We start from the raw sequence: 24,937 nt of genomic DNA on the forward strand, positions 1-24,937 counted from the left end.
TTTGTGTCTTCCATATGGTTGGGGTAATTTTAGATTCACAAGGTATGTTACGTGAATAAGCTGAGAATTTACAGATGATAAATAGACTTCAGTAGATCTGAGTACAAGCTATTATCTAATAAAGGTATTATCCTTTAACTGTGGGCTTGTTTTTAAGATTATATTAATTCCACTTACAGCCTACTGCATTTAATAGCTACAACACCAGCCAATTTGATTTCTTCATGAACGATGACAGTGCTCAGATCCTGGTTCTAAACTTGTCACTCCTGCTGTGGGCATGCTGCCTCTATGAGGGCTGGAACTGACAGACTCACAGCTCAGAGCTGATACAGGAAACTGCCAGCTGTGCTCATGATCTGCAGGAGCATGTCTAGTCCCTTTTGGTGCAAAGACAGACAGCTGACTTTGAGCTGCAGAGGAACATGAGAGCAAGGAAATTTAGATCAAACATCATATCAATACTCTTTTTCTGACATTGGTCAAAAGTTGAGGAATTTTCCCTGAAACAGAGCTGAAATGCTTGTACTCAGCCCCAGTCAGGCACCAGGCTGACTGCATCTGTCAGCAGCACCAGGAGCACATAATGTATCAAATGTTGACAGCAATGTTTCCAGCAAAGGACTGCGAATCAGTCAGGTGGAAGTACAAATATATCCAATGTTAAGTTTTCTAACACGCAGCACTTGTGTTTACACAATATACAGCCCTTCCTCAGACTTAATTATGGAGTTCCTGAGGATGAGGGAATTGAGGAAGATACATAGAAACTCTGAGACTACAAAGCAAGTCAAAATAAGCTTGTATTCTCAGAAAGTGTGAGTAGACAAATGCACGGAGAAGAGAAAGTATTGGTGTGGTCTCTCTGTGGAGTTGCTGAATACTTATAGCTAAATCTGGTAAACTTAATTATACTATCTTCAGACTTAAAAAGTTGGCTCTGTTGAAGCCAAATACCACAGCACTGCATCGTGCAGGTTTCATAAGACTTTGAACTAGTGTAATTTGATATCATCTTTTATATACATTTGGGAATGGCCTTTTTCACTGCTGCTGGCCAAATCTGTGAATTGTTGGTTATAAATTTCTTTTTAAGTGTTCAGATGTAGACACCTGAAAAGCACGGGGAATAATACAAGAGGGGAATGATTCAGGGTGAATGGCATCTGCTGCTGACCTTTTAGTCTGTTTAAAGCAGTACAATCTTTAAAAAGATCAGATAGCTGTCCTGACAGGGAAGCTAAATGAACAGAATATCACTCTGGAATATTAACCAGAGCAGATCCTTTGATCATGTTTTATACAATTTGGTCCCAGGATGTTGAATGAAGAAGCTGAGCTATTAACAGAGACTAACTGTTAAATTTAAAACTTAAAAATCTCTTTGAAATTAATAATATTTAAAATCTGGATGGTGTTTATAAACACAATTGAAGCACACTGGCGTTTTTAAAACACCGATATACACAGTGTGTATTTGTAAGAGTAGTTACTAAGAAACCTAACAGCTTTTATCATAATGTACATAGTCTTTTCTTTTGTATCATCAGCATCCACCTTTCTTTCCCATGACACAGTAGCAGTAGTTATGCTGCAAATAAGTTCCAAGCCATCTATCATTAGCCAGGATGGGCAATTTATACATAATTACAGGTATTGTGTGTCTTGAATTTTATAATGCTTGCTAAAATATTGGGAATATTAGGTATGTTTAATACAAGGAAAATGGTTCAGACTAAGTATTCCATGTAGGTAGATGCTGTTAAGATTTTTCTATGGATTAGTAAAAAGGATGATAAAGCATCTGAGCTGTCATTTCACCTGGGACATATGTTTTCATGTAGACACTGAGTAACCTCCAGAATGTACCTCCTATTTCATTTTGTCTGCTTTACCTTCTCTGCCCATTCTAGTAAAACTGTTTGCTAGAGGGATGAACTGGGAGTAATTTTAACACGATTAATAGGACTGAAGAAATAATTTTACTTCTTAACATAATTTAACATGCATGACATTAGTAATTTATTTTTATCTTCTATAACGCGTCAAATTCGTGGATCCTGGATGTCTTCTCACTTACACAACTACAGTCCTCACTGCTGTCAAGACCGATGCTCAGTGTTACGTTAGCACAAAACTCTCTTTTAGGGATTTTGCTTTAAAAGAATAAGACTATGATTCGGTGGAACGGTTTTCCACTCTGACAAAACCTTAACTTTCCCTTAAATTTGGAGTGCTTGTACATTCAGTGTTTGAAGTAGAAATCTTAAGAGATGAGTTGTAGTTTTTTGGTTCCTTTAAGCTGTGAAATGCATTTCTGTAAATGTAGAGTTGCATTTTCTCTAAAAAGAAAAAAGAGATCATGAACTCTTCATAAGAGAACGACAAATTACTCAAACATAAACATTTTAGGTATCTCATTATTGCTTTACCCTGTATTTTTAGTTATTACATTTCCTCCTACAGTTCGTATTGCTGTTACTCAGCATTTCATATTTTTGCATAATTATGGAATACCAGTTTGGTAGCAATTATACTATGTTGATACTTACTTTGATAAAGTAAGCATTTTTACCATGTTATTGCTAATTTCAGTTCCAGCATACCCCTTGAATCGGTACACTGTCATCATGAATTTAAGAACAGAGAGGTAGAATTTATAACTGCTTCTATGTCTGTTTCTTTTTGGTTGTTAGGTTGGAAGTTCCACAAATACACTCAGAGCTCTCCAGATTGCTTCTGCTGATACTGGCACTCAAGCTATTTATCTCTTGACTGATGGGAGACCTGACCAGGTAATTTTGAAATGGGAAAACAGAAAATGCAGTGGTGTGGTGCTACACTGGTAGTGTCAGAAGACTGACGCAAACTGTGTGAGATGAATGTCACACCTGCAGAGCAGAGTCTCTTGGAGGTTGTCATAATATTTCAAAATTGTTTTTGAGATATGTGCTGTTTGAGAAGGGCTTTGGTTAGAGCTCTCCTCCCAAGGTCCAGTCTTTGATGCATGATAACGTAGACCTTTCTAACTAGCTGTCTTAAGGATATGGTTATTGACTAAACATGAAGATTGGATCTTGACATCTAAACTTAGGATTTGTATTAAAACCTGTGTAGGGCAAATCTCCTAGGAATCAAAAATTAAAAAAAAGAACAACGTTGGTTCTATTATATGGTTGCAATTAAATATTAAAACTACCCAGCACGCAGAAAGCATTATTTCAAAAATTCTTTACTAATGAAAAGCTACCTTTGTTTAAATGGCAGATATGAAGCGAAATCCTGACTTTATTTAGATAAACAACTGGGCTGCAAGGCATATAAAATTAATTACTGAAGCATATTGCAGAAATAATACCTTGATAGAAAAGTATTAAAAGATCACATTTCTTCTTGCTCTGCTTTTCTTTATAAAAGGAAGATGGCCCAGGAGGAAGGTCTTCAAAGTGATTTGAACATCAAAACATTAACTTGATTTAAATTAGCAGATGAGATACTTTAATATATATATTAGAGTGTTGTTTTTAACTTCATGTTTAAGTTTTGATATTTTCTGCAGGCAGGTTGATTGTTATTGGCTGTCACACATTAAAACCAATTTGTAACTGAAAAAAATCTGCATTGTTAGGCACATCTGCAAGCTAGGAGGATATATTCATATTTTATTAATGAGTAATTAGGCTTAACATACACCTAGATTCTGCATTAAGTATTTTTCTGAAAACAATAATTAATTAATACTTTTAAAATCTATTTAATAGTGGATTTTATGACATATTTATTTAGAGGGAAAGTGCAAAATGACCAAGATTACTTTCATTATTAAAGTTCAGCAAGCAAATATATTGGAAATCTCATGAAAAAGCCAAATCTATCAAGATTTATGACAATATTTGAAGAGCCATAATATTATCAGAAGTTAGAGAATGAGTCAATAATTTCTTTCTTGAAGAATCTGGTGATCCTTCAGCATAGTCCATACATGATCTTATACTCACATAATTTTTATGTCTTTATTGGAAGAGGAACACAAGCTTTCCTTATTTCTCCATTTCTGTTTTCTGCTATTGAATCAACTTGTCATTGAAATACATCAGCTTAACCAAAATATCAGACATTTTTATCCAGTGATATACATATAGTGATAATAAACAACAATGTAGTAGCTTAATTTCCTTTGCTTTAATAATTTACTTTTGGACTTAAGAAACAAAATGTACTGATTATAATTTAATTTTTGTTCAATTAGAGTATCCTGTGCCCTAATGCACTGTCAGTGTTTCAATTTCAGATTTAAATTAGCTTATTTCATAAAATTATGAAACAATCAATCCATGCAAAATGCATATTTTTAACCACCCATACTTATCAGTGTCTAAGCAACAGTATTGCTGATTAAATTTATACAAATTCTCCTTATTATGTTAAATTCACTTTTAGATGCCTAGATGATCTGTTTCATACTTTTTTGTTTGTTTTTCAGCCCTCACAAACAATTTTGGCTCAAGTCCAGCATCACCCTAAAATTCCCATTCATACTGTATCCTTCAACTGTGATGATACAGAAGCTAATAAATTTTTGTATGAACTCTCTACTAGAACAGGTGGACGGTTTCATTATTACAATGTTTATTCAACTGATCTAGGTGCTGCAACGTCTAGTGATGTGAGTATTCAAAATGCTTGACTCTTCATACAATCACAGAATGGTCTGGGTTGAAAAGGACCACAGTGATCATCTGGTTTCAACCCCCTGCTATGTGCAGGGTCACTAACCGGCAGACCAGGCTGCCCAGAGCCACTCCAGCCTGGCCTTGAATGCCTCCAGGGATGGGGCATCCACAGCCTCCTTGGGCAACCTGTTCCAGTGTGTCACCACCCTCTGTGTGAAAAAACTTCCTCCTAATGTCTAACCTAAACCTCCCCTGTCTCAGTTTAAAACAATTCCCCCTTGTTCTATCACTATCTGCCCTTGTAAACTGCTGTTCCCCCTCCTGTTTACACGTTCCCTTCAAGTACTGGAAGGCTGCAATGAGGTCTCCCCGGAGCTTTCTCTTCTGCAAGCTAAACAAGCCCAGTTCCCTCAAACCTTTCCTCATAGGAGAGGTGCCCCAGCCCTTTGATCATCTTAGTGGCCCTCCTAAAAAAATAAACATACAGCACCCGCTATTCCCAGGAGGAGTCCCATCCAAGTACCTGATGCCAACCAACCAGGCCTGACCCCGCTTAGCTTCTGAGATCAGATGAGATTGAACATTATCAGGGCGGGCTGTAGGCCTCTTCATGCTGTTGAAGAAACCACAGGATACATATCACGATTCCACAGCAATACACCAGGACAACAAAGCCAAAAAAACCCCCAAACACATAGACCAAATTAAGCACTGTCTCGGAAATAAGTTTCTGTTTAAAATGAAGCCATGTTTTCTGTCATCCAAGGAAATGAGAGATTGTAAAGTTCAGTTTTGCTGAGCGTTTGCTCTACAAAAATAGCCACTTGGGAGAAACTTATAATGAATAAAATTCCCAGAATAGCAGTGGCCTATCAAGTGTAACTAATGAATTCAATCTAACAATTCCCACTAGAAAATTTCTGAATGGACAAGAAGATACACCCATTTAAAGCATATTCTTTTTATATCTAAATTTAAAACTCCCTTAATTAGCTCCAAATTTTAGAAATTATGGAAGTGGAACCATGAAAACAAGAGACTAGTAGGCAATTCAGAACTTTGCGGACAGTAATTAAAAGAAGGAAGATGTGAAAATACTCCAGGTCTTGGAAGATAGCAGAGACTGCACTGGCCAATTCTGGTGATGCTGCTGTTGTGGACTGTGTTACACTGTGTGCTGGAAAGATGAAAGCTAGAGACTGTGTCATCTGTGTCAGGCTTTTGGCCCTGTGAGAGTTGTACAGGCATCGTCTTTAGAATTTCCTTCCTGTTACCTCCTGCAGTCCAGATGATTCCCTGTCAGCTCATGATATTTTCTTGAAGAAGTTTTTCATTTGCACTTTTCAGGAGAGGATGTGATATGACTGTGATCTAAAGAGTGACATCAGTTATTACACACTTTTCTTGTTCTTGTTCTGCTACAGACTTTATGCTAACAGGAAGTGAACAAAACAAACTTTGGTTTGGGAAATGGGAAGGCTACCCAAAAAAATGCTGAATGGAGTTGGAAGTACTGCATCCAGGCCTGAGGCCCTCAGCACAAGAAAGGCATGGAGCTCTTGGAACGGGTACAGAGGAGGGCCTCTAAGATGATCAGAGGGCTGGAGCACCTCTCCTTTGAGGAAAGGTTGAGGGAGCTGGGATTGCTTAGCTTGGAGAAGAGAAGGCTCTGGGGAGACTTATTGTGGCCTTCCAGTACTTGAAGGAATAAACAGGAGGGGAATGGCTGTTTACGAGGGTGGATAGTGATAGGAAAATGGGGAATGGTTTTAAAATGAGACAGGGGAGGTTTAGGTTAGATATTAGGAGGAAGTTTTTCACACAGAGGGTGGTGATGCACTGGAACAGGTTGCCCAAGGAGGCTGTGGATGCCCCATCCCTGGAGGCATTGAAGGCCAGGCTGGATGTGGCTCTGGGCAGCCTGGTCTGCCGATTGCGACCCTGCACATAGCAGGGGGGTTGAAACTAGATGATCATTGTGGTCCTTTTCAACCCAGGCCATTCTGTGATTCTGTAATTTCATGATTACTCAAAATTATTATTATCAAAGCTCACATAGTTTCAGTTCAGTTCAGTAATGAAGCCTGTTTGGAAGTATTTGTAATAAAACATTCGATTTTCTCTTTGACAGTGTGAAGATATACGCCTGTTAAAACAAGAGATTCAACAGGGAGAAAAAGACCTAGAGAAAATAAAGACTTTTCATGCTGAATGTCTGATGATGGACCTTTGTAAAGAAAAAAATAAGACAGAAAATAAGTATGTCTTCATACTGCCATGATGCTAACAGGAGATAGGAACTATATGCTAAGTTTCTCCTTTGCCATTGTCTTAAGTAACCTCTGATACTGTCCTCTTTAAAGAAAAAGATTGTGTTTTTTTTTTAAAGGAACAGTTACACTAATGGAAAAGAAAAATTTGGAAAAATGTATTAATACTGTGATTCCTGAAATGGTAATAAAATAGTAGGTAGATTCAAATTATAGAATCATAGATCATTCTGAGTTGGAAGGGATTCTTCAAGATCATTGAATCCAACTTGAAGAGAATATGGAATAACTGATATAGTGGAATGGAATAATTGATACAAATAGATGAAAATATTTTATTGTTTCTGGTAAAGATGTTCCCTTCAGCCTAGGCAACTGATAAAAATTATTGTCCATGGGTTGACTTGGTGCTTTATGACTAGAATGTCACTCAGTGGAATACGCTAACTGAAACAGAAATTATGTACAAATGTATTTGTTTAAAGGAGAGTTTTGTTGGCAATCATGATGGGTAAAATTCAGCTTACTTTGTCGTATTTTTGATCTTATGTTGCATTTCTGTATGTTATCTCTGCTTTTTATCAAGAGATAAAGGTCTTCTCACTGAAAATATTTTGCTGTTCAGCATCAGTCAAAGACCTTGTTGAACGTCTTATGGTGCCAAGAATGACATTTCAAACAGAGGTTCTTCTACAGCGTATTGGAGTCAGACTCCTAGGCCACTGTGGCAAAGTTTTCAGCGTGGCTGACTATGATGATTTCCATCTGGGGAGCAAAGACAGACTTGGATTCAAACATAAAGTTAATTATAATCTCTATAGGAGAGCAGCATTAATAAAAAGGAGGGAAGAGATTACCTGGTACCTCATTCATCTGTGCAGTAACAATACAAAGACAGAAAGTATGTAATCAGATTTCTAAGACAGGAATCTGTTAAAAGCAGTGTGCTAAAATGATGTTATTAAAAGATAAGTAAAGTAAATCCAAAGTGGAGTGTCCTACGTAATGATTTAATATGTATAGAAGGTAAGGTAGGCTCTCAGTATGAAAATGTAGATGTTTTAGAATTTCCATTCTTTACTTTTTACTACTGCTGGGATGTGTGTGTGTGTATTTATATGCACATACATTTACTGACATATTTATACATGTCAGTTACTGTCACTGCTGACAGTAAGTCTGCTCTTTCCCCCAGAATTCAAAGTGGCTACTACAGAACACTCTGACCTTATTAAAATTGTGGGTGAGGGTAAAGCTAACAAAGATCTTTTAAATAGACTCAAGAACAACTTCTAAACAGTTAAAAAAACTAACAATATTTTAACCTGCTTTGAGCTCCCCTTTGAAATGCAGACTAGGATAACAGAGAAAATATTTTGCGCTCTTGGAAACATCTGAAATATGTGTTTATACTTTTCGAAGTCTTCAACTTAGTGTTTTCTAAACCAGTGGTATCATATGTTTGAAATGATTTACTGCTTGTTTCTTCTTTTTGTCAGTAATCGGAAGCCAACACGTACTTTGTCTTCAGTGACTGAACATGTGGAAGAGTTGAGTACTAACCTTTGCAGCAGGCTGTGCTGTGCTTTGCAAGAGCCAGTACTGGGCCCACGTCGGCGTACTGGATATGTCTGGCAAGCCAATGGTGAGAGCTCTGTCCGAAGGAAGAAAGCATTATTTGCAGGTATGACTAAAATGATCTGTAGTTTTTGTAGAATTAATTCACTAATTTGACAATAGTTGTTTATAATAGAAGAAACCATCCCTTGCTGGAGAAACAGATAAAGCCTTTAAATAGCCATCTTTCTGAAATTCTAGCTAACTTTTCATAATTTCTGCTTTTCACTCATAGAATCATAGAATCACAGAATGGTTTGGGTTGGAAGGGACCTCACAGCCTGCCCAGCCCCAACCCCTGCCATGGGCAGGGCTGCCCCCCACCAGCTCAGGCTGCCCAGGGCCCCATCCAACCTGGCCTTGAGCACCTCCAGGGATGGGGCACCACAGCTTCTCTGGGCAGCTGTGTCAGCGCCTCACCGCTCTCTGGGTGAAGAATTTCCTCCTAATACCTAATCAAAATCTCCCTTCTTTTAGATTAAGCCAGTCCCCCTTGTCTGTCCTATCGCAGTCTGACCTCCCTCCTAAGTTCCTTTTAAGTGCTTACTCACTTAACTCAGACAAATGTCTGTTTATTTATGTTTCATCGTATTCTCCGCAATGAAAGATTAAACAATGTTGACGGAACATTTTGAAATCACTGTAAGCAGTTCTTTAATGTATTAAACCCTTAATTCTTTTCATACCAAGTAAACACATCATTGGTGAGAATAAGAAGCTGGTTGATGTTTCACTGGTGAACAACATTACTTGCAGTAATGTTTTTGCTTATTACACTTGTAACACTTTTTCTTTGATGTAATTTTTGTAAGCCATTCTGAATTAGGTTTTCCTGGTTAACGTGAAGAAAATTCATCCTTGGGAAAGTACAAACTAGCACTGAAGCAATGTTGTGTTTGAGGTCTTGTGTAGTTCTTTAAAAATTAGGACTGGATACCAACAAGGAACTCAAAAATCCCCAGCATGTATTTGACAAACAAGCTTGCTGTTCCTTTCTTTCCCTTTCAACACCTGCAGAGCAAACGAAGACAAGTCTGCTGCGAATCCTGAGCCATGGAGAGAAATCAAGGGAAGAAAGCCCAGAGGGAAAAGGATCTCCTGAAAAAAAGAGCTTTTCTGTCAGCAAGAGCGTGAAGTGCACAACTGTTTTGAAGGGCAGGTTTTCACAACAGGAAGCTCTGGGTAGGGCAGCTGATAACATTTCTCCTGATATGTTTGGAATGAATAGTGCCTCTTTCGAGAAAACACTGTGTATACCCACAGTGAGAAGAACCAAAGCTCAACAGAAGAACCGGAGCTGGACACACAAGAGGATATTGTAACAAGATCCTTACAATTGCAGCCATACTCCTATCAGTGCCAAAGCAGGTTTACAGTAGCTTAGTTATGTCCACAGTATGTGTCAGCTGTAATGGCACTGCATGTTAGACTGCTGATAGGAGATCACAGTGACTTCTTATCAATGGGGTAAATAGTTCTTGAGAGTCTCTTGTCATGGCACATTAATATATTGTTGTGATACAGTAATTCTTCATTTAGTACTATATATGGGGCTAGAACAACCAGTAGTGACAGTTTGGTACCAATATAGAAGGAGTTTGATCTTGTGTTAATACATTTGGGCAAAAAGCATGTCTCTGGGAATGGTGATTATATAGAAAAGTACTTCCAATCCCTTAAATATGCAGGCTTGTGTATATATTCAGATAGTCTTCATTCCTCTGCGTGATTCATGGAGCTCTGAACTTTATGATTGATCTTGTAAGTTGTTCTAAAACCTCACCTATAATATTTAAAGATGTTTGACTTTTTACATTTCACTGTTTCATTTTCAGCCTTTTTTTTAGTACTTTAGATACATGTACAGATTTTCATAGCAGTATATATGAAATTATCTTTTCCTGCTCGTTTCTTTGGTGACAGTACTTTGTATTACATCTTGAACTGCAGAATAGACTGTAACATCAGTCTTTCTTTTGAGTTACAGGAAATAAATAAACACAAAATTCCAAATCCTCTTTTAAAATTAAATTATTCACCATCTACTTTATGGGATTTCTCATTAATTAATTAAAATACATGAGGCATATAGTAACGCTCTTACTACTGATCAAGTACTGAGGAACAGAGGAAACATTATTTTCATTGATTAATTTAGCAACTGAAATAGACGTTACTGTGTATTCCTTATGACACTACAAGTAGGCTCGAATAGGTAAATTAGATTATTCCTCAGTTAGCATGTGGATGTATGCTTTCATGTGCTCAAATACTGTAAAATAATGCAATGCAAATGTTTTGTTTCAGATACGGAAATGCAGAAAACTGTGAGAAGGACATCTAAAAGGTATGTGTTTGCATATGTAGCCACGTCACAAAATTTGTATTTTATATTTTTCTCCAGAGAATTCAAACTTCTCAGGTGCTTCTACCTTCTTCTCAGGTGCTTCACTTCTACCTTTGTCATATGGTCTCTTGTTTCTAGTTCTCTAGATATCTCTTCAGCCCTTTGGTTAAAGACTCACGGCCTCGTTGCTAGGCGGCTCACCATCATGGATGCCTTAGCTCCTACAGCTGTCCCTCATGGCACTAAATACATCCCAGTTCTGGACAAGCATGTACTTTCGAAAGTATTTGATGAGGTAAAGCTTTTATGTTGTTTCAAAGCAAAAAATGAACCCTGGTACTGCTTTTAAAAGGATTTTTTTTTCTTTTTTACTCACTTCCATACGTTTCATAATTGCATTGTCTAGTGCTCCTCGTAGATGGCCGAAGTGAACTAAATGTTTAGTGTAATATTCGTTCATCTGCCAGGAAGAACAAAAAACTCAATACTATTTCATGCAGACTGTACTCTTTAAGTTTTAGAGCTATGTATTTTTCTTTCACAGATACCAGTTGATGGCAGTGTGCAGCCATCGGGTGCTCCACAATTTCTTGAAGGTCACAGTCACTTCTCATTCATATTAATTCACTGGGGTACTGTATTTTAGGTCCATAAAGTCATTTGGGATAATGTGCAGGTGCACAAAACCTACAAACGTAGGTTTGTGCATTTCCATTTTTTACAAGTCTACTCTAAAGACCTTTCAAAAAGCATTGGAATTCAGTAATTAAAATCCAATTTTGATAGATGTAAAGAATTCTGAAGGTGCAAAATCCATGATGAATCCTGTATTATAAAAACGTAGTTGCTATTCCCTTTAAGAGAAATACATTTTGTATCAAGTTTCTCTAAATTAATTCTTATGAATGCTATTAGTCCGATGAACACATCACAGCTCATTTTAAGTAATGATAAAAGCTACTTTTTAAAACAGTACTCAAAGAAAGAACTGAACAGCATTTGTTTAAATAATTATGAATACACAAGATATATTGGAACAGGATGTGATATACAGCTAAGCAAAATATTTACAACATGTATACATATGTACAATTTAAAATTGTTGTATTTGGTTTGTGAATTCAGGTCATACCTGAATTTTTATATGTTTTATAACAGCATGTGGATTGTGGAAGCAGAACCAGATCCTTGATTTCAGTAAAACGAAGTCAAATTTAATCTTTCTAAGGAGTTTTTTTGAAGTGTAAGACTTTTTTGGTAAACAATTAAGAAGGTGAATTTTGATTTGGAAACACTCAAAAATATACCTTTTCCCATTTTGAATGGAAAATAGCTGTTTTTTTTTTTAAAAAACAAAACAAAACAAAACAAAACAAACACACATATTCAATTGTTAAAACTGCACAAAATAATCTCCTGTAAGTGAAATGCCAAGCAAAAAGCAGTATGATTTTCAAATAATTTTATGACTGATCTCTGAGCAGTCACGTCTTTCTCTATTTTCTTCTGAATACAGCTACTAAGTAGGGCTCTTTCTTCCACGTTTCTAATTGAAGACTCCTTTGAATACTCTCCAGATAATCCTGAGCTGCATTTGAACTGCTATTTGCAAAACTGATCTTTGCAAATTGTGGTCTTTGAAAATATTTCATTTTTGGAAGTTTAGAAAAAAACAAATTGAGGTTGTGAATAAGGTGGCATCAGTCGAGCCTGTAAGCTCTGGAATCCTTTCTTCTTGAAGACTCATGCCAGCATGTCAAAGAAAAGCAAAAAACAGGTTCTGAGATGAACTAAAGAGCTTGAACAGGAGACACTGATAGATGAATTAAGAATCACAGAATGGTTTAGGAAGGGACTTCTGGAGGTCATTTATGCCAGTCCAAGAATTTTCTCGGTTATCCCAGCTGCAAAACTCCATTGAGTATCATGAATGTATGGACAATTTTGCATTCATTCTTCTGAGATCTTAGTGTTCTTGCTATGGAATGCAGACATTCTTGACTGCTTTTCTGGGGATAATACAGTTTTTATTCTCAGCCTTTGCTAGCAGTGATGATGGACTACCTGTGAGCAGTTTTCTCACCTTGGAGTTGAAGAAAGTAAAATGGTTTCCATGACAACAATTCATTAACAAGAAGCTAACCTATTATTTCAATTGTATGGGACCTTTTAGTTTCACCTGAAATTTTTCAGAGGTTGAGCTGTTAAAGTACCTATCGAATTTGTATCCTGAAAAAAATAAATCTGTTTGGAGACCTTTCTAAATTACATTATAGTAGTTCTGAAGTAAACCTTTGCTACAGAACCATCTATGTTTCAGATTGTGGCATCTCCAGTACAGCTTTTCAAGTTGTGAATTTTTGACTCAGTGCTTTAACCAAAATAGTCATGTTCAAATCCAGCCAGAACAAGAAATCTTCTTATCAGCCTAAATTGAGAAATTTTTTTCTAGAGTTATTTAGTTTTGTCCTTAGAATTTCAAATTTTCTGTTTTGAAATGAAAGCAGTTCTGAAACACGCAACTTCTTTTGATATGAAAGTACTTAATTTAGAAAATAACAAAATATTTTGGCACTAAAAAAGCCTCCTTGTCATTTTTTTTTCAGCTGAATCTGTCAAATTTCAGTTGACTTTGTGAACAGTTTCCGTTCTCTGAAAGAATGCTTAGTATTTCAAATTTACTGTTTGCTAGGAACACACTCAGTTCCAGTTTTATTCATAAGAATCTGTTTATATTTGTCTGTCCTCCACAATCTATTTGGAGCTTTTTCCAAAATGTATTAAATATGTAAATAAGTAATGCTTTTTGTACCTGGCATAGCTCTGGGAATTTGTTATGGGATTGGGACAGAGTGCTTCTGCATAGTGAATCCCTGCTGAATTTTTGTAAACTTAGTTGGGGTAACATAGCAAACAATATCCAGGGCAGTATAAGGCTAGTGCTTTCAGTTCCTTGCCTTCCATCTTTCAAACTTCACCTGGAAATGAGAGGTAGCCAGACTGCATAGCTAACAGTTGTGAGCAGAGATTTGCCTCATCTGTCTGTTTTACTGGCATGTTCCCATTAATCTTAGCTTCTAAGTGATTTTAAAATTAATCCAACGCGTGGAGTTTTGATGTGGGCTGGCAGTGAAATGACAGAGATTTATAAATCAGATATCTTCTGGAAGAGAGATTTGCAGCTCAACAACCAGCTGCGAATAGGGAATGGAAGTCACACTTGCTGGAAAAAACGGTTCTTCAGAAGTTATTTGGAATCCAGCTAGGTTGTGACGATTCAAACTTGCACAAATGCACAGAAAAACACTGAAAAGTGCTTTTTGTTATTGCTTAAAGCAGTCTTGTTATTATTTTATTTTCTGATTGCTTGCCTTGTCCCTCCCAACAGTGGTTTTAGTTCTATTTAACCTCATCCATCTTTTTGACATTACACTTGGAGAAGCTTACCGTTCAGCCACGTGTACTGAAGACAGTTTTGGGGAGAGCAGCATTCTCTGCCTTCTCTATTTCCTTATATTTTTTCTCTTCATAGTAATCATCATAACACTGGTAAATAAATGCTTTTCTTATTGGAACTACTAAGCAATTAAAAAGACTGAAGGACAATGGGACTTTGAACTGAGAGATGGGAAGGCATCTTTCTTCCTTTCTGTCATCCTTTTCCACCCTTTTCTCTATCTTTTTAAGATGTACTAAAGTAGTGAATTTGCCTTATGAGGATGATATGTTGTGAGCTTTGAGAGAGATGGAGGTTCCTGGTTCTGACCAAGCTCATTTGTTTCCTAAGCCTACTGTGGTCAATTAAGACAAGTTTCAGTGAGTGATATCCACCTTGTTCTCTTTTTGGTGATCAGTGATCAGTGTAGCCAAAAATCTCTCTCTGGCTTTGATTTTTTAGTTCCTTAGAAAACACAGTCCTCCAGGATAAGAGTACTAAATACTCTGAAATGCACATTACATAAATTATTATATGTATCTGCTAGAATTAGATGCTAGTAAGTACAAGAGTGTTGTTTTAAAGCAGTACAATCTGAAATACACTCATAATATAGATGTGCTTATATCCTTTTCATGATTAGAGTGAGTTTTTTAAGAGTACTGGTTTATCTAGAATTAACTCTACAACCTCCTGAAGGGAGGTTGTGGTGAAGAGGGGTTTGGCCTCTTCTCCCAGGCAACGAGCAGGACACGGGGTAATAGCTGCAAGTTGTATCAGGGGAGGTTTAGATTAGACATAAGGAAGAACTTTTTCTCTCAGAGAGTGGTCAGGCACTGGAATGGCTGCCCAGGGAGGTGGTGGAGTTGCCGTCCCTGGCTGTGTTCAAGAGGTGCCTGGATGAGGAGCTACGAGATATGGTTTAGTGCTTGTGGTGGCAGTGGTGATGAGGAGATGGTTGGACTGAATGATCTTATAGGTCGTTTCCAACCTTGTGATTCTATGATTCTAATTAGTACTAATTGTGATTTACCTCGTCCCGCAATAATTGATTTGCAACTTCTGTGTGAAAGGATTGTATCACTTCACAACATGACGTTACCAGTCTGAAAATACGTTAATTCAGGCATTTCTTCCTGATGTTCAGTCATCATTCCTTCGGAGCGCTCAGAGCTTTCTTTCCGCAGCCTTCCCATGTTCCTTCTGTCCGTTCTGATCCTTAGATCCTTGGATCTATGGGCGTTCTGTTGTTCTGATGGAGGAAAAGTTGTATGATAAATGATGTCTCTTTCTTTTACTGTACCATAGATACTATCATTGGCCCATCTGAGCAATGACAAGAAGCGGATCACGCTAATTAATCCTCAGGCAGTGAATCTCGATGCCTATAAAGAGAAGTTGGAACAAGCAATTAAATCCTATGAAAGGCAAGTCTACTCATAAGAAGTGTATCCTATTTGCAGTCTAAAATCAAATTTTTCTTACATAGTGGATACTTGCACACACATTGTTTGCTTGATGTTGGTAATTCCACATGTTGACAAATTTTAATCAACCATCAACATGTAAGAGAACTATTTATTTTCTTTAGGCAAAATGAAGAATAATTAGAAAATCACAGTAGATAATACCAGTTTCTTTTTAAGCATGTAATATCCCTGTTTTTCATTCCCACTTCTGATTGCTAAATGCATATGTTTTTTTGCAGTAAAAATGGAGAATTATGATTCGTAGATGCTTCTTGCTACGTCTAATATTAATGGTATTCAGTGTGGAAAAGTCTGTTGTTGCTCTGTTACGGAGACAGTGCTGTTATTATCAGTCTGATGAATGCAGAGAAGTCAGGATTTGACACTCACTTTGGCAGGAGGGTGGGCAAGTACTATATTTTTGACAACAACTTCTGAAGAATTTTCAAATTTTCATTGCTGTTCTCTGCTATTGAATATTTAATATTTATTGACTTCAATTTTGAAGGAAAAAATATATATTTTCTGGTTAAATACAGACCATCTTTTCCTGAGGAAAAGTATTTTTACAGTACTATCACTCCCTCAAGTTTGGGGACTGAAAGTACAGTTAAAGTGTTTGCCCTCAGAGCTCAATGAATCACACACATACACAATAAAAGATCGTTTACAATATAAACAAGACTCGTTGTTTCTAATATGCTACATGTGAAACAGCAACCCAGACAAATTCATTTTTCTGTAAATTCAAAATTACTTTTCCAATAATTCATTTTTAAAAGGCTGCAATTCAGCTGAGTAGTATGAGTAGTGTTCAATATGAGTAGTGACTAGTCACAGATTTATTCTGACACCTGCAGTTGAGGCAACATGTCAGGGCATGCAGGTTTCAAGAACAGAAGCAAGCATGACAGTATCTTTCCCATACATAGATTGACCTTAGCTTCAATTTAAGAAGTAGAGAAGTGGCAAGGGCAAACATTTCATGCTCTGACAAAGGAATAATCCAGTACTGAAGATGAAACAGGCTGAGAGCTTCAAAACATGCGTGGTCTTTCATAGCCAGAGGCTTTTATAAATGAAGTGGTTATGAGTGTGCACATTTAGAAGCATGAAATAGTCAGTGGAGCATGCTGAGACTGCAGATTGTGAACCAGCTAAGTGATATGCATTCTAAAAGTGCTTGGGTTTGGCTTCTAGTAGATACAATTAGCCAACAAGAAATTCATGTTCATAATTTGTGCTAATGGCCTTTTTCACATGGAACAGTAAAACTAGCAAGTTTTTTAAAAGTCTAATGACTGTTATCTGTTTTTTTTTCCTACACTGAGTCTGTTCTTTTATTCCCAAAGGGAGTGTTTTTCTATAATTACAGCAATTAGGATCATCTGTAGAGCTTTATTTCTGTAGTGTAAAGTGAAGTAAATGAGTGATGACTTAATTGTTTTAGCTGATAAGAAAGAAAACTCTGAGCTAGATGGTCTAATAAGAGTTTATGATTAATGTCTAAAAAGCAAAAGCAGAAGGTTTAGTGGTGTTTTTAAACTCCATTGCTTTGGGATAATCACATCTGTTTGATGGTCAGTAATTGTTCTGTAGCTTGAATTTAATGAAGTAAAAACATGAATGGCCCAACTAAGGGTTTATCTTAGCAGAAGAAAAGCAATTAGCACTGCTCTCCATGTGTCTGTAGACTACAGTTTTCTTAAACTGTTTAATTGGAAGAATTTAACCAGCATTTAATCAGTTCTAGGATTTGATTTGGCTTGCTGGCTCTGAATATAACCACCCATACAAAATCCTGGCAGGAAGCAATAGTGTTTGCCACTAATCCTTCCATGAGCCTGAAACAGGCTACTTGATGGAATATGCTGTTTTCCCATCTCTTTCAGCTGATAATTTCGTGGCTGAGTGCTAAGTATAGAATTTGATGATACAGTGCTCTTGGGATACAAATCATTGCAGATCATTTAAGAAACTGTATTTGTTTGCTGCTTTCACATCATCAGACGCACAAAGAACTGCATTCCCTCAAAAAAACTGCTTTGCTTTCTTTAATAGGCGCCTAAATCTACTTATCTGGAGAGCACTATCTCAGGAGGAAAGAGACAAGTAAGCTATCACCCTTTGGTTCTCTAACTTACCTCTGACAGGCTGATCATAAACACACGACACTTCTTTTTATCACTATTTCTGCAACCGTCTTGTTTTATCTTCAGATGTTCCATGCCTGTACCTTTGTTTCAAGAATATATGTGTGGTGTGTAGTAATATTAAATTCTGCATCACCTTCTTGCAGCACTGGTTGTTTTTAGAGGAAATGACTTGCGTTCCTTTTGAACTGGTCGATTCTTAATCAGTGTGAAGTGGCAGGGCCTTGGGCATCACGTTAGATCTTCTCTCATCCAGTAAAAAGCACCTCAGTGGCTGGTTTGTAAGTTACATCTTTAGTTATTACCCTTACAGAAGTGGGCCGCTGTGGTATATCACAACAAAGGTTTGTAGTACGGTAACCGGCTTTTTCCTCTCTATTATTTTAGAAAACCAAAGACTGTGAAAATGGAACTGACATCAGTGAAGGTCTGTCTACTTCACAAAATAAAGGGAAAATCAAATAATGAAAATGGAATGGGTGGGAAATATTTCAGGCAGAAAAATGGGGGTAAACACCAGAAAGCTTTCAAAAATTCTTGGGCTCATGAACAAAAATACACAGTTCTGTCATCAACAAGGAGAACTATTTTGGCTAAAAAAACCAGTCTGGTGCAGAGAGGAAATGAAGCCTATTAAACGAAAGAACAGCATAACATCTAATAGAGGGAATAGCTGTTTGTTAATTCAAACAGTGTATAGTTGACAAGGTGGTGCCAAAAATATTTTATTGTGCGTAAGATATGAGCAATCGTGTATATAAAGAAATAAAGAAATCTAGCAAAGTCTGTTGCTTGAGCAGTATAGTAAGTTTGTTAATGTTGGTGCATTAAAGTTGAAATACTCGATCTATTTCTCTTCCAGATTTGTTATTTAAATGATCATGTTTATATATGATAAAAGCATGACAAAATCCTTAGGAAACTGTGGAGAGGGGGTAATAAGGTGTACGAACTTGGTCAAAGGAGTCCTCAAAGAATTGGTTGAGGACCCCCTAGTTCATTCACAGGTACTGAAAGGTTATCACGTGCTACCAGAGAAATTTGTATTTAGTGGAGAAGTAATAATGCGATTGTGTACAATGTATTTGAGAAATTCAGTTCAGGAGATCCAATAATTTAACTAGACATTGATTCTAGATGAATAAAGGATTCAGTTAACAGAGAGCACAATCTAAATAAATATCTGTACCAGCCAGTATAATTTCATTACAAATCATTTCCTACAGGATTAGCGAGATGAACAGTGAGAAGGAATAGGGCAATGCAGTAGACATCACCATGATTGTATGTGTTGATAAGACAGATGCATAAATACATGTAGATTTCACATTTTAAATGATGGCAAAGCTGTAAAGAAGAGCCAGAATAGTGACTCTAATAACTTCAATTCTATAAGGAAGTATCTCACTTCCAATTACAGATTCTACCTGTGCTGCATTTTGGAAGTTTAGTGTGTTTGTTCATCAACAGAATGACTGTATCTTCTTCAGATTTTCATGTATAGGTGCTTTGAGTGTGCAGCTTCAATGTGGCTCTTCAGTGTAGTGGACAAAAACGTTACCTAAAGCCTGCATGGAAGCAAACTTCTGGTCATAAAGTGAGCAGAGCAGTACTGAGAGGAACAAGCAGCAGGTTCTCTCTTGATGTCATCAGTCAAGACTGATGCGGCAAGTCAGGACTTAAATAGGGATCTGGTGCCATTTTAGACTATCTCAGTGTTTGCTACTTTGTCCTACCTGCTGCTCTAGAAGGAGCAAGGATTTCCATGATTTCTGCATCATATCATTAAGTTACTTACTGGTGCCTACGACATTCTAAGGAAGCTAAATTTGGCATCAAATACTCAGCCACTTGAATTGCTCTATAGATGTTTTTCTATGAGATATCATTAAGGCAGGTGCAGTTGTTTAGCTAAACTCATCTGGATGAAATAGAAGAATTTGTGGCATGCACAGCATAGATTGCATTACTTTTGTGTCTTATTCTGCATTTAAAGTTTGAATGTAAATTTGTAAAGTATTGCCAAAATAAAATTTTATTCCATGGATAATTATTCATATATTTATTTATTTATTGAGATTTGAAGAGGATGGGCCAGTTCAATACATGCAGCATAAGGAAGCTTTGTTGGAGGCTTTAGAGAATCTGGGATGGCCAATTTCCTATGAAGACGTAATACTGTTAGAAGATGAGATACTGGCGGCGTTAACATACATGCAGCAAGCCTCTGATCTTCAGGAAGCTGTCAAAAAGGAAACTGAGAAGAGCTCAAAATCACACATCAGCAAAAGTAAAAAGGTACAGATTGGAAGGGCATGGTTTTCTTTTTTCCCCCAGATATTCCTCTTCAGTATGTACTTCTGCAATAATTTAGTTCTGTGCTAATACCTCATCCATTTGGCATTTAGTGTGATGCTATAAAAATGGGTAGAGGAAATGTCAACAGTTTACAGGCTGGTTGTTTGGCCCGGTTCCGTGAAACACAGAAAGCAGGTAAGCAGGTAGAGTGCAAGTTTTCATGGCTCTTTGGAAGTTCCAGGGAACGGAGAGTTCTGCAGCTGAAAGCACCATAGAAATCTAGAGTCTTTGAGTAAAACATCATTATCTCCCCTGCAAGGGCAGCAGAGATATATGAAAAGCAATTATGATGCAGGGCTTGTGGTTGAATTAATGTCAGATAAACAGGGATAAAAGATCTTGTGATATCAACTCTTTATTGCAATCTGTGATATCTTTAGTTTGAAAGAGAAGGGATGAGATTTAGCTCAGTACGCAGACACAGAAGTTTAGCTGTCCTTAAAACATAGGCATCTACAGGTAGCTAATCTCACATTGTTGTGAATGGAGCTGACAGTCAGTTGCATCTGGAGAGCTGTTGATCACATCCAGAAGCGAACACCTACTTTTGGCAAGCCAGAGGCCTCTCTCCCTTCCTTTAACACATTAGCAGAAAGTAGACCAAGTACTTGAAAACTGACTGAAATATAAGTTTGATTAATCTTATGTATACATCCCCCATCTGAACCTCAGGTTTTATGTGGAATGCTATTGAGAGATTTAATGAAATGCCCATGGGAATGCTTGGAGCAACAAATATTAAGAACGTTATTTTATTCTGCGTTCTGGGAAGTGTGCAGCCTAAGTACACTGAGCATACTTTTCAATTAGACTTTCCTGTTGTGAAATATATGTTCAGGAAACATAGATTAAAATGCTGGATTCTCCTGTTATCATTTTCAGGGTAATTTTGAAAAAGGATTGAGTCTATATTATGCTTTTACCTTTAAATTATGTTGCATAATAACTTGTATAAACAGGAATATATGTGTGTGCTGTTAAAATCCCAGAGAATGCTTAAAACCTTACTCTTGATCTGAAAAATTCACAATCTTCTGTGCTGAGTTTTGGCTTCACTAAAGAGTGAGTGAACTTTCAGGGAAGTCAAGAACATTCCTTAAAGTTTAAAGGAACAGTTTGTCATTCCCCAGTGGTAAGATTTTCGTACACTCGATGCTTTAAAATTCAGAGTTCTTCTGAAAAATTAAAACCATCTCTTACTTGGTTTCAACTTTTACTTACATCTAAAACCTCCATCAAAAAGGACTTCACTGGAAGTGCTGCTGCTCTGCAGAACAGCTTTCTGGTTAGAGTTGTACTCTGATAATATTAAAATAAGGTAAGGAAGTTACTAAGGAAGAAAATCTCTCAAACGTTTTAGCCTCTAAAGGAAGATGAGTAAAAACAAATAGAGAAATCATCATAAAACTCACATTAGTACATTCATTTTCTTTTTTATTGTTTTATATTACTGAGTGAGGGAGTTTTCTTTGACAAAGCTTGAATGCAAGGTTGGCATAGATACCATGAATTTTGAAAAAAGTCCTATGGTTACATATGGAAATCACGATCAAACGATGATAACAGTTCCTTATTGCCCTGATGTATGTGCATAGGGATGTATCTACATACATATATATATACATACACGCATGCATCAATGTGAGGAGTTAGGTTAGGTGAAATTGCAATGAGCCCAGTACTAAACTATGGTGTGACTTTGAAGCAGAGTACAGGTACATACGATTGGAATTTACCATGACTTGCAAATTATGCCAAGTATCGCTATGTGCTACCTAGGAGGTCATGCATAGTATGCTATGCACAGAAATGTAGTGCCAGTATTTAAAAAAGCAATCTCTCATCTGACATTTTGTGACTGAAATATACCCTTCTTTTCACTGACATCAACAATAGTTTTTGCAATGAGCTGCGGTTTTTACGTGCATAAATTATTTAAAAAATTATATTAAATTGACAAGAATATATTACAATAATACAGTCCATGTATGAAAATAAATGATAAAGGGAAGGATTGCATTTCATTTTTGGTCATTTTGGAGAATTTATTCCACTAAGAGTGTATGTTTGAAAACATCTCAATGTCTTTAGAAAACAGAAGGTGATTCACATTACATTCATCTGAAAATATTACATTGCCTGCATGGTTATCCTAATTGTTGATTTATCTTTGCCATATAATGCCCCAATGCAAAAGTAGCAGAAATATTTTCATGTGTCATTTGTTGACTCTGTACTTTTAGTGTTGCCTTGAAACACCAATGTGTGCTCTTAGACATGAAGTGATTAACACTGTGCAATCTCTTATCCTGAGTCAACCTGCTTTAGGAGCTTAATCAGAGCTTCATCTTCAGTAATTGCTAATCTGCAACTGAAAAGCTTTAAGAGTGAGAGGCAGAAATGCAGATGTAATTAGAATTCTGTTTATGTGGCAAAAAAAAAGAAGATCAAAAAACCAGCAAAAGACTGTGGAGCCTTTTTAAAATGCTGCCAAAAGCTTCTCCAAGTGTAATTTCTGTCTACAAAATGGGTTAGAAAGTAATCTGCCAGCTGAAATACATTACATTACTGTGACAAAATAGCAGATATGACACTCGGTGAGAACTACCATTATGAGAGAGCAGAAAAATCCAGTTATCAACAAGGCAGATTTCTCATTTTTTTTTTACTAAACTCAAAACATCTTAGTTTTTAGCTTTTGAGTGTACCTAATTACCTTCACAAGTTCCTAAAAGAATCAGTAATCCTTTTTGGATGTCCTTGCTATGGGAGCTTTCTGTTTAAGCCTACAACTGAATTAATGTTCTGGTTATCCTCCCTCTGTGCTCTGACCTTCGCAGGAAGCTGTGTTCAGGATGCTCTGTTTGTTTCTGTTTGACAGGGAGGCTATGGCAATGCTTTGCTGAGAGAGGCTGACATCCATCTGCACAAGGCCATAAACACAATTATTATCAGGCAACATATAAAATGCTGAAAATTGATGATTGCCTAATTGGAGGGCCAATTGTAGACTGTATCTTAGTTTACTCAGTATTTATTTCTTTATTTACAGATATTTCTTTATGTACAGATTAAAGTGTACGTTGACCAAAATCTTCCTCTTCAATCTGGCACTTTGCATTCATTTAAAAACGAGGAATGTATCATTTACTATGCTGTAATAAGTAACAGCTTTGGCATTAGATATGTTATCTGGCTTCTCTTTTGAACTTGACAGGCATAAAGGTCAGCTGCCATTTCCTATTGTTTTTATCGCTGAATTATAAAGCTGTTTACAGCATGATGTTTCACCTGGTAAGGAGACATGTTCAAGATCCTCTGCTTCTCAATTAGACCACTTCAGGTCTTCTGGTATTACTGTTTTTCAAAAATAGCTTCCAGGTCAGTTTTGTGCATCCTGTTAATGGCCAGCACAATTTCATGGAAAGTATTCCAGTCCCTAGGCTATAATCTGACCGTGGCACTCCTCATACTAAAAATTAATGTTTCTGCATATGGACGTCCATTTCTGCAAACAAATAAAGTTGAATCCCTTGCAAAGGATCCACTCTAACTAACTAAGGAGACACTTTTAAAAGTACTGTGATTCCCACAAGATAAGTTTGGATTCGTAAGGCTAATGCTTGCTTGTGACCCACGTGATAAAAATAATTTGAAGTGGTTAATAAGCATAATGTGTTCTGCAAAGCATGTTTATTTGGGTAGAAAGGGACCTCTAACAGCTCACTGATTCCATTCTTTCTGAAAAAATGTGTTTCAGATCTGATTGATTTAATCATTCCTAGTGAAATATTTATAGCGGATACTTGACTGTTTACAAGAATGGAAATTCTGTTTCTCTGTTGGCAGTTTCTTTTATTTCCTGGTGTCCTACTCCTTACACTTCTCATTCTTCCATGCTGTTTAAGGAGCTGTTGACACTTCTTCTACATTTCATATGCTTCCTAAACATCTTGGCATCTCCTGTCTTTCTTCTGATGCCTCTTTATGGAGACGAGGTAAAACGAGCATCCCAAGTAGCACAACAACAAGAAAGTTACAACTAATTTTCCTAATTCCCTAGAAATGTCTGGTCAAATTTTCCATTGTCATCAATGGCGTAATCTGTTGAACAGACAAAAAAGTGTAGCTACAAAAAGTTAGGCTCTTTCATGAAACCGGATTGTGGTCTACACAGAAAGGCCTCATTGCCACTGTGCAATGAGCAGTGGTTTTTTGGTCCTGGAGGTATTTCATCTGTGTATTGCCAAAGTTTCAGCCACGAAGCCTGTCCACTCTCAGCTACAGTAGGAAGGTGCAAAAACTCATGTATCTGAAAGAGAATTTTAAAATACAGCAGATTTTGGCCATGGAAAACAAAGTTGGCTTTACCCCGTGTGGCTTGATGCATTTCTTTCATCAGAAGCAGAGCTAAGCAGAGTGGAAATTCCAGTCATTCAGGTGAAAAATTTTGCAACAGCAATCCTGGACAATGATATTCCTGAAACAGGCACTCTGGGAGTGCCTGGGTCAGTCACACCGCTACCTAAAGGCTGTGTGCTAGTAAGAAGGATGGGTTTGGCTTCAGATTTCCTGAGCCACCTGGATTCGGCACTGCTTGGAACCTTCACTGTG

The 24,937-nt window shown here is 37.0% G+C and overlaps 1 protein-coding gene across 1 annotated transcript in view; it reads left to right on the forward strand.

The window, feature by feature from the left end:
• The window catches only part of VWA3B (von Willebrand factor A domain containing 3B), a gene marked incomplete at both ends in the record, with an annotated part of 65,981 nt that overhangs the window by 30,806 nt on the left and 10,238 nt on the right, over window positions 1-24,937 (forward strand). Inside the window, 10 exons of the mRNA XM_079542792.1 lie at window positions 2,697-2,795; window positions 4,484-4,666; window positions 6,805-6,932; window positions 8,443-8,627; window positions 9,578-9,742; window positions 10,868-10,907; window positions 11,046-11,202; window positions 15,652-15,770; window positions 17,874-17,924; window positions 20,044-20,263. Coding sequence (XP_079398918.1) covers window positions 2,697-2,795; window positions 4,484-4,666; window positions 6,805-6,932; window positions 8,443-8,627; window positions 9,578-9,742; window positions 10,868-10,907; window positions 11,046-11,202; window positions 15,652-15,770; window positions 17,874-17,924; window positions 20,044-20,263 — 1,347 coding nt within the window. The remainder of the gene's footprint in view (window positions 1-2,696; window positions 2,796-4,483; window positions 4,667-6,804; window positions 6,933-8,442; window positions 8,628-9,577; window positions 9,743-10,867; window positions 10,908-11,045; window positions 11,203-15,651; window positions 15,771-17,873; window positions 17,925-20,043; window positions 20,264-24,937) is intronic.

Source organism: Tetrao urogallus (genome assembly GCF_951394365.1).
Source record: "Tetrao urogallus genome assembly, chromosome: 1".
NCBI lineage: Eukaryota > Metazoa > Chordata > Aves > Galliformes > Phasianidae > Tetrao > Tetrao urogallus.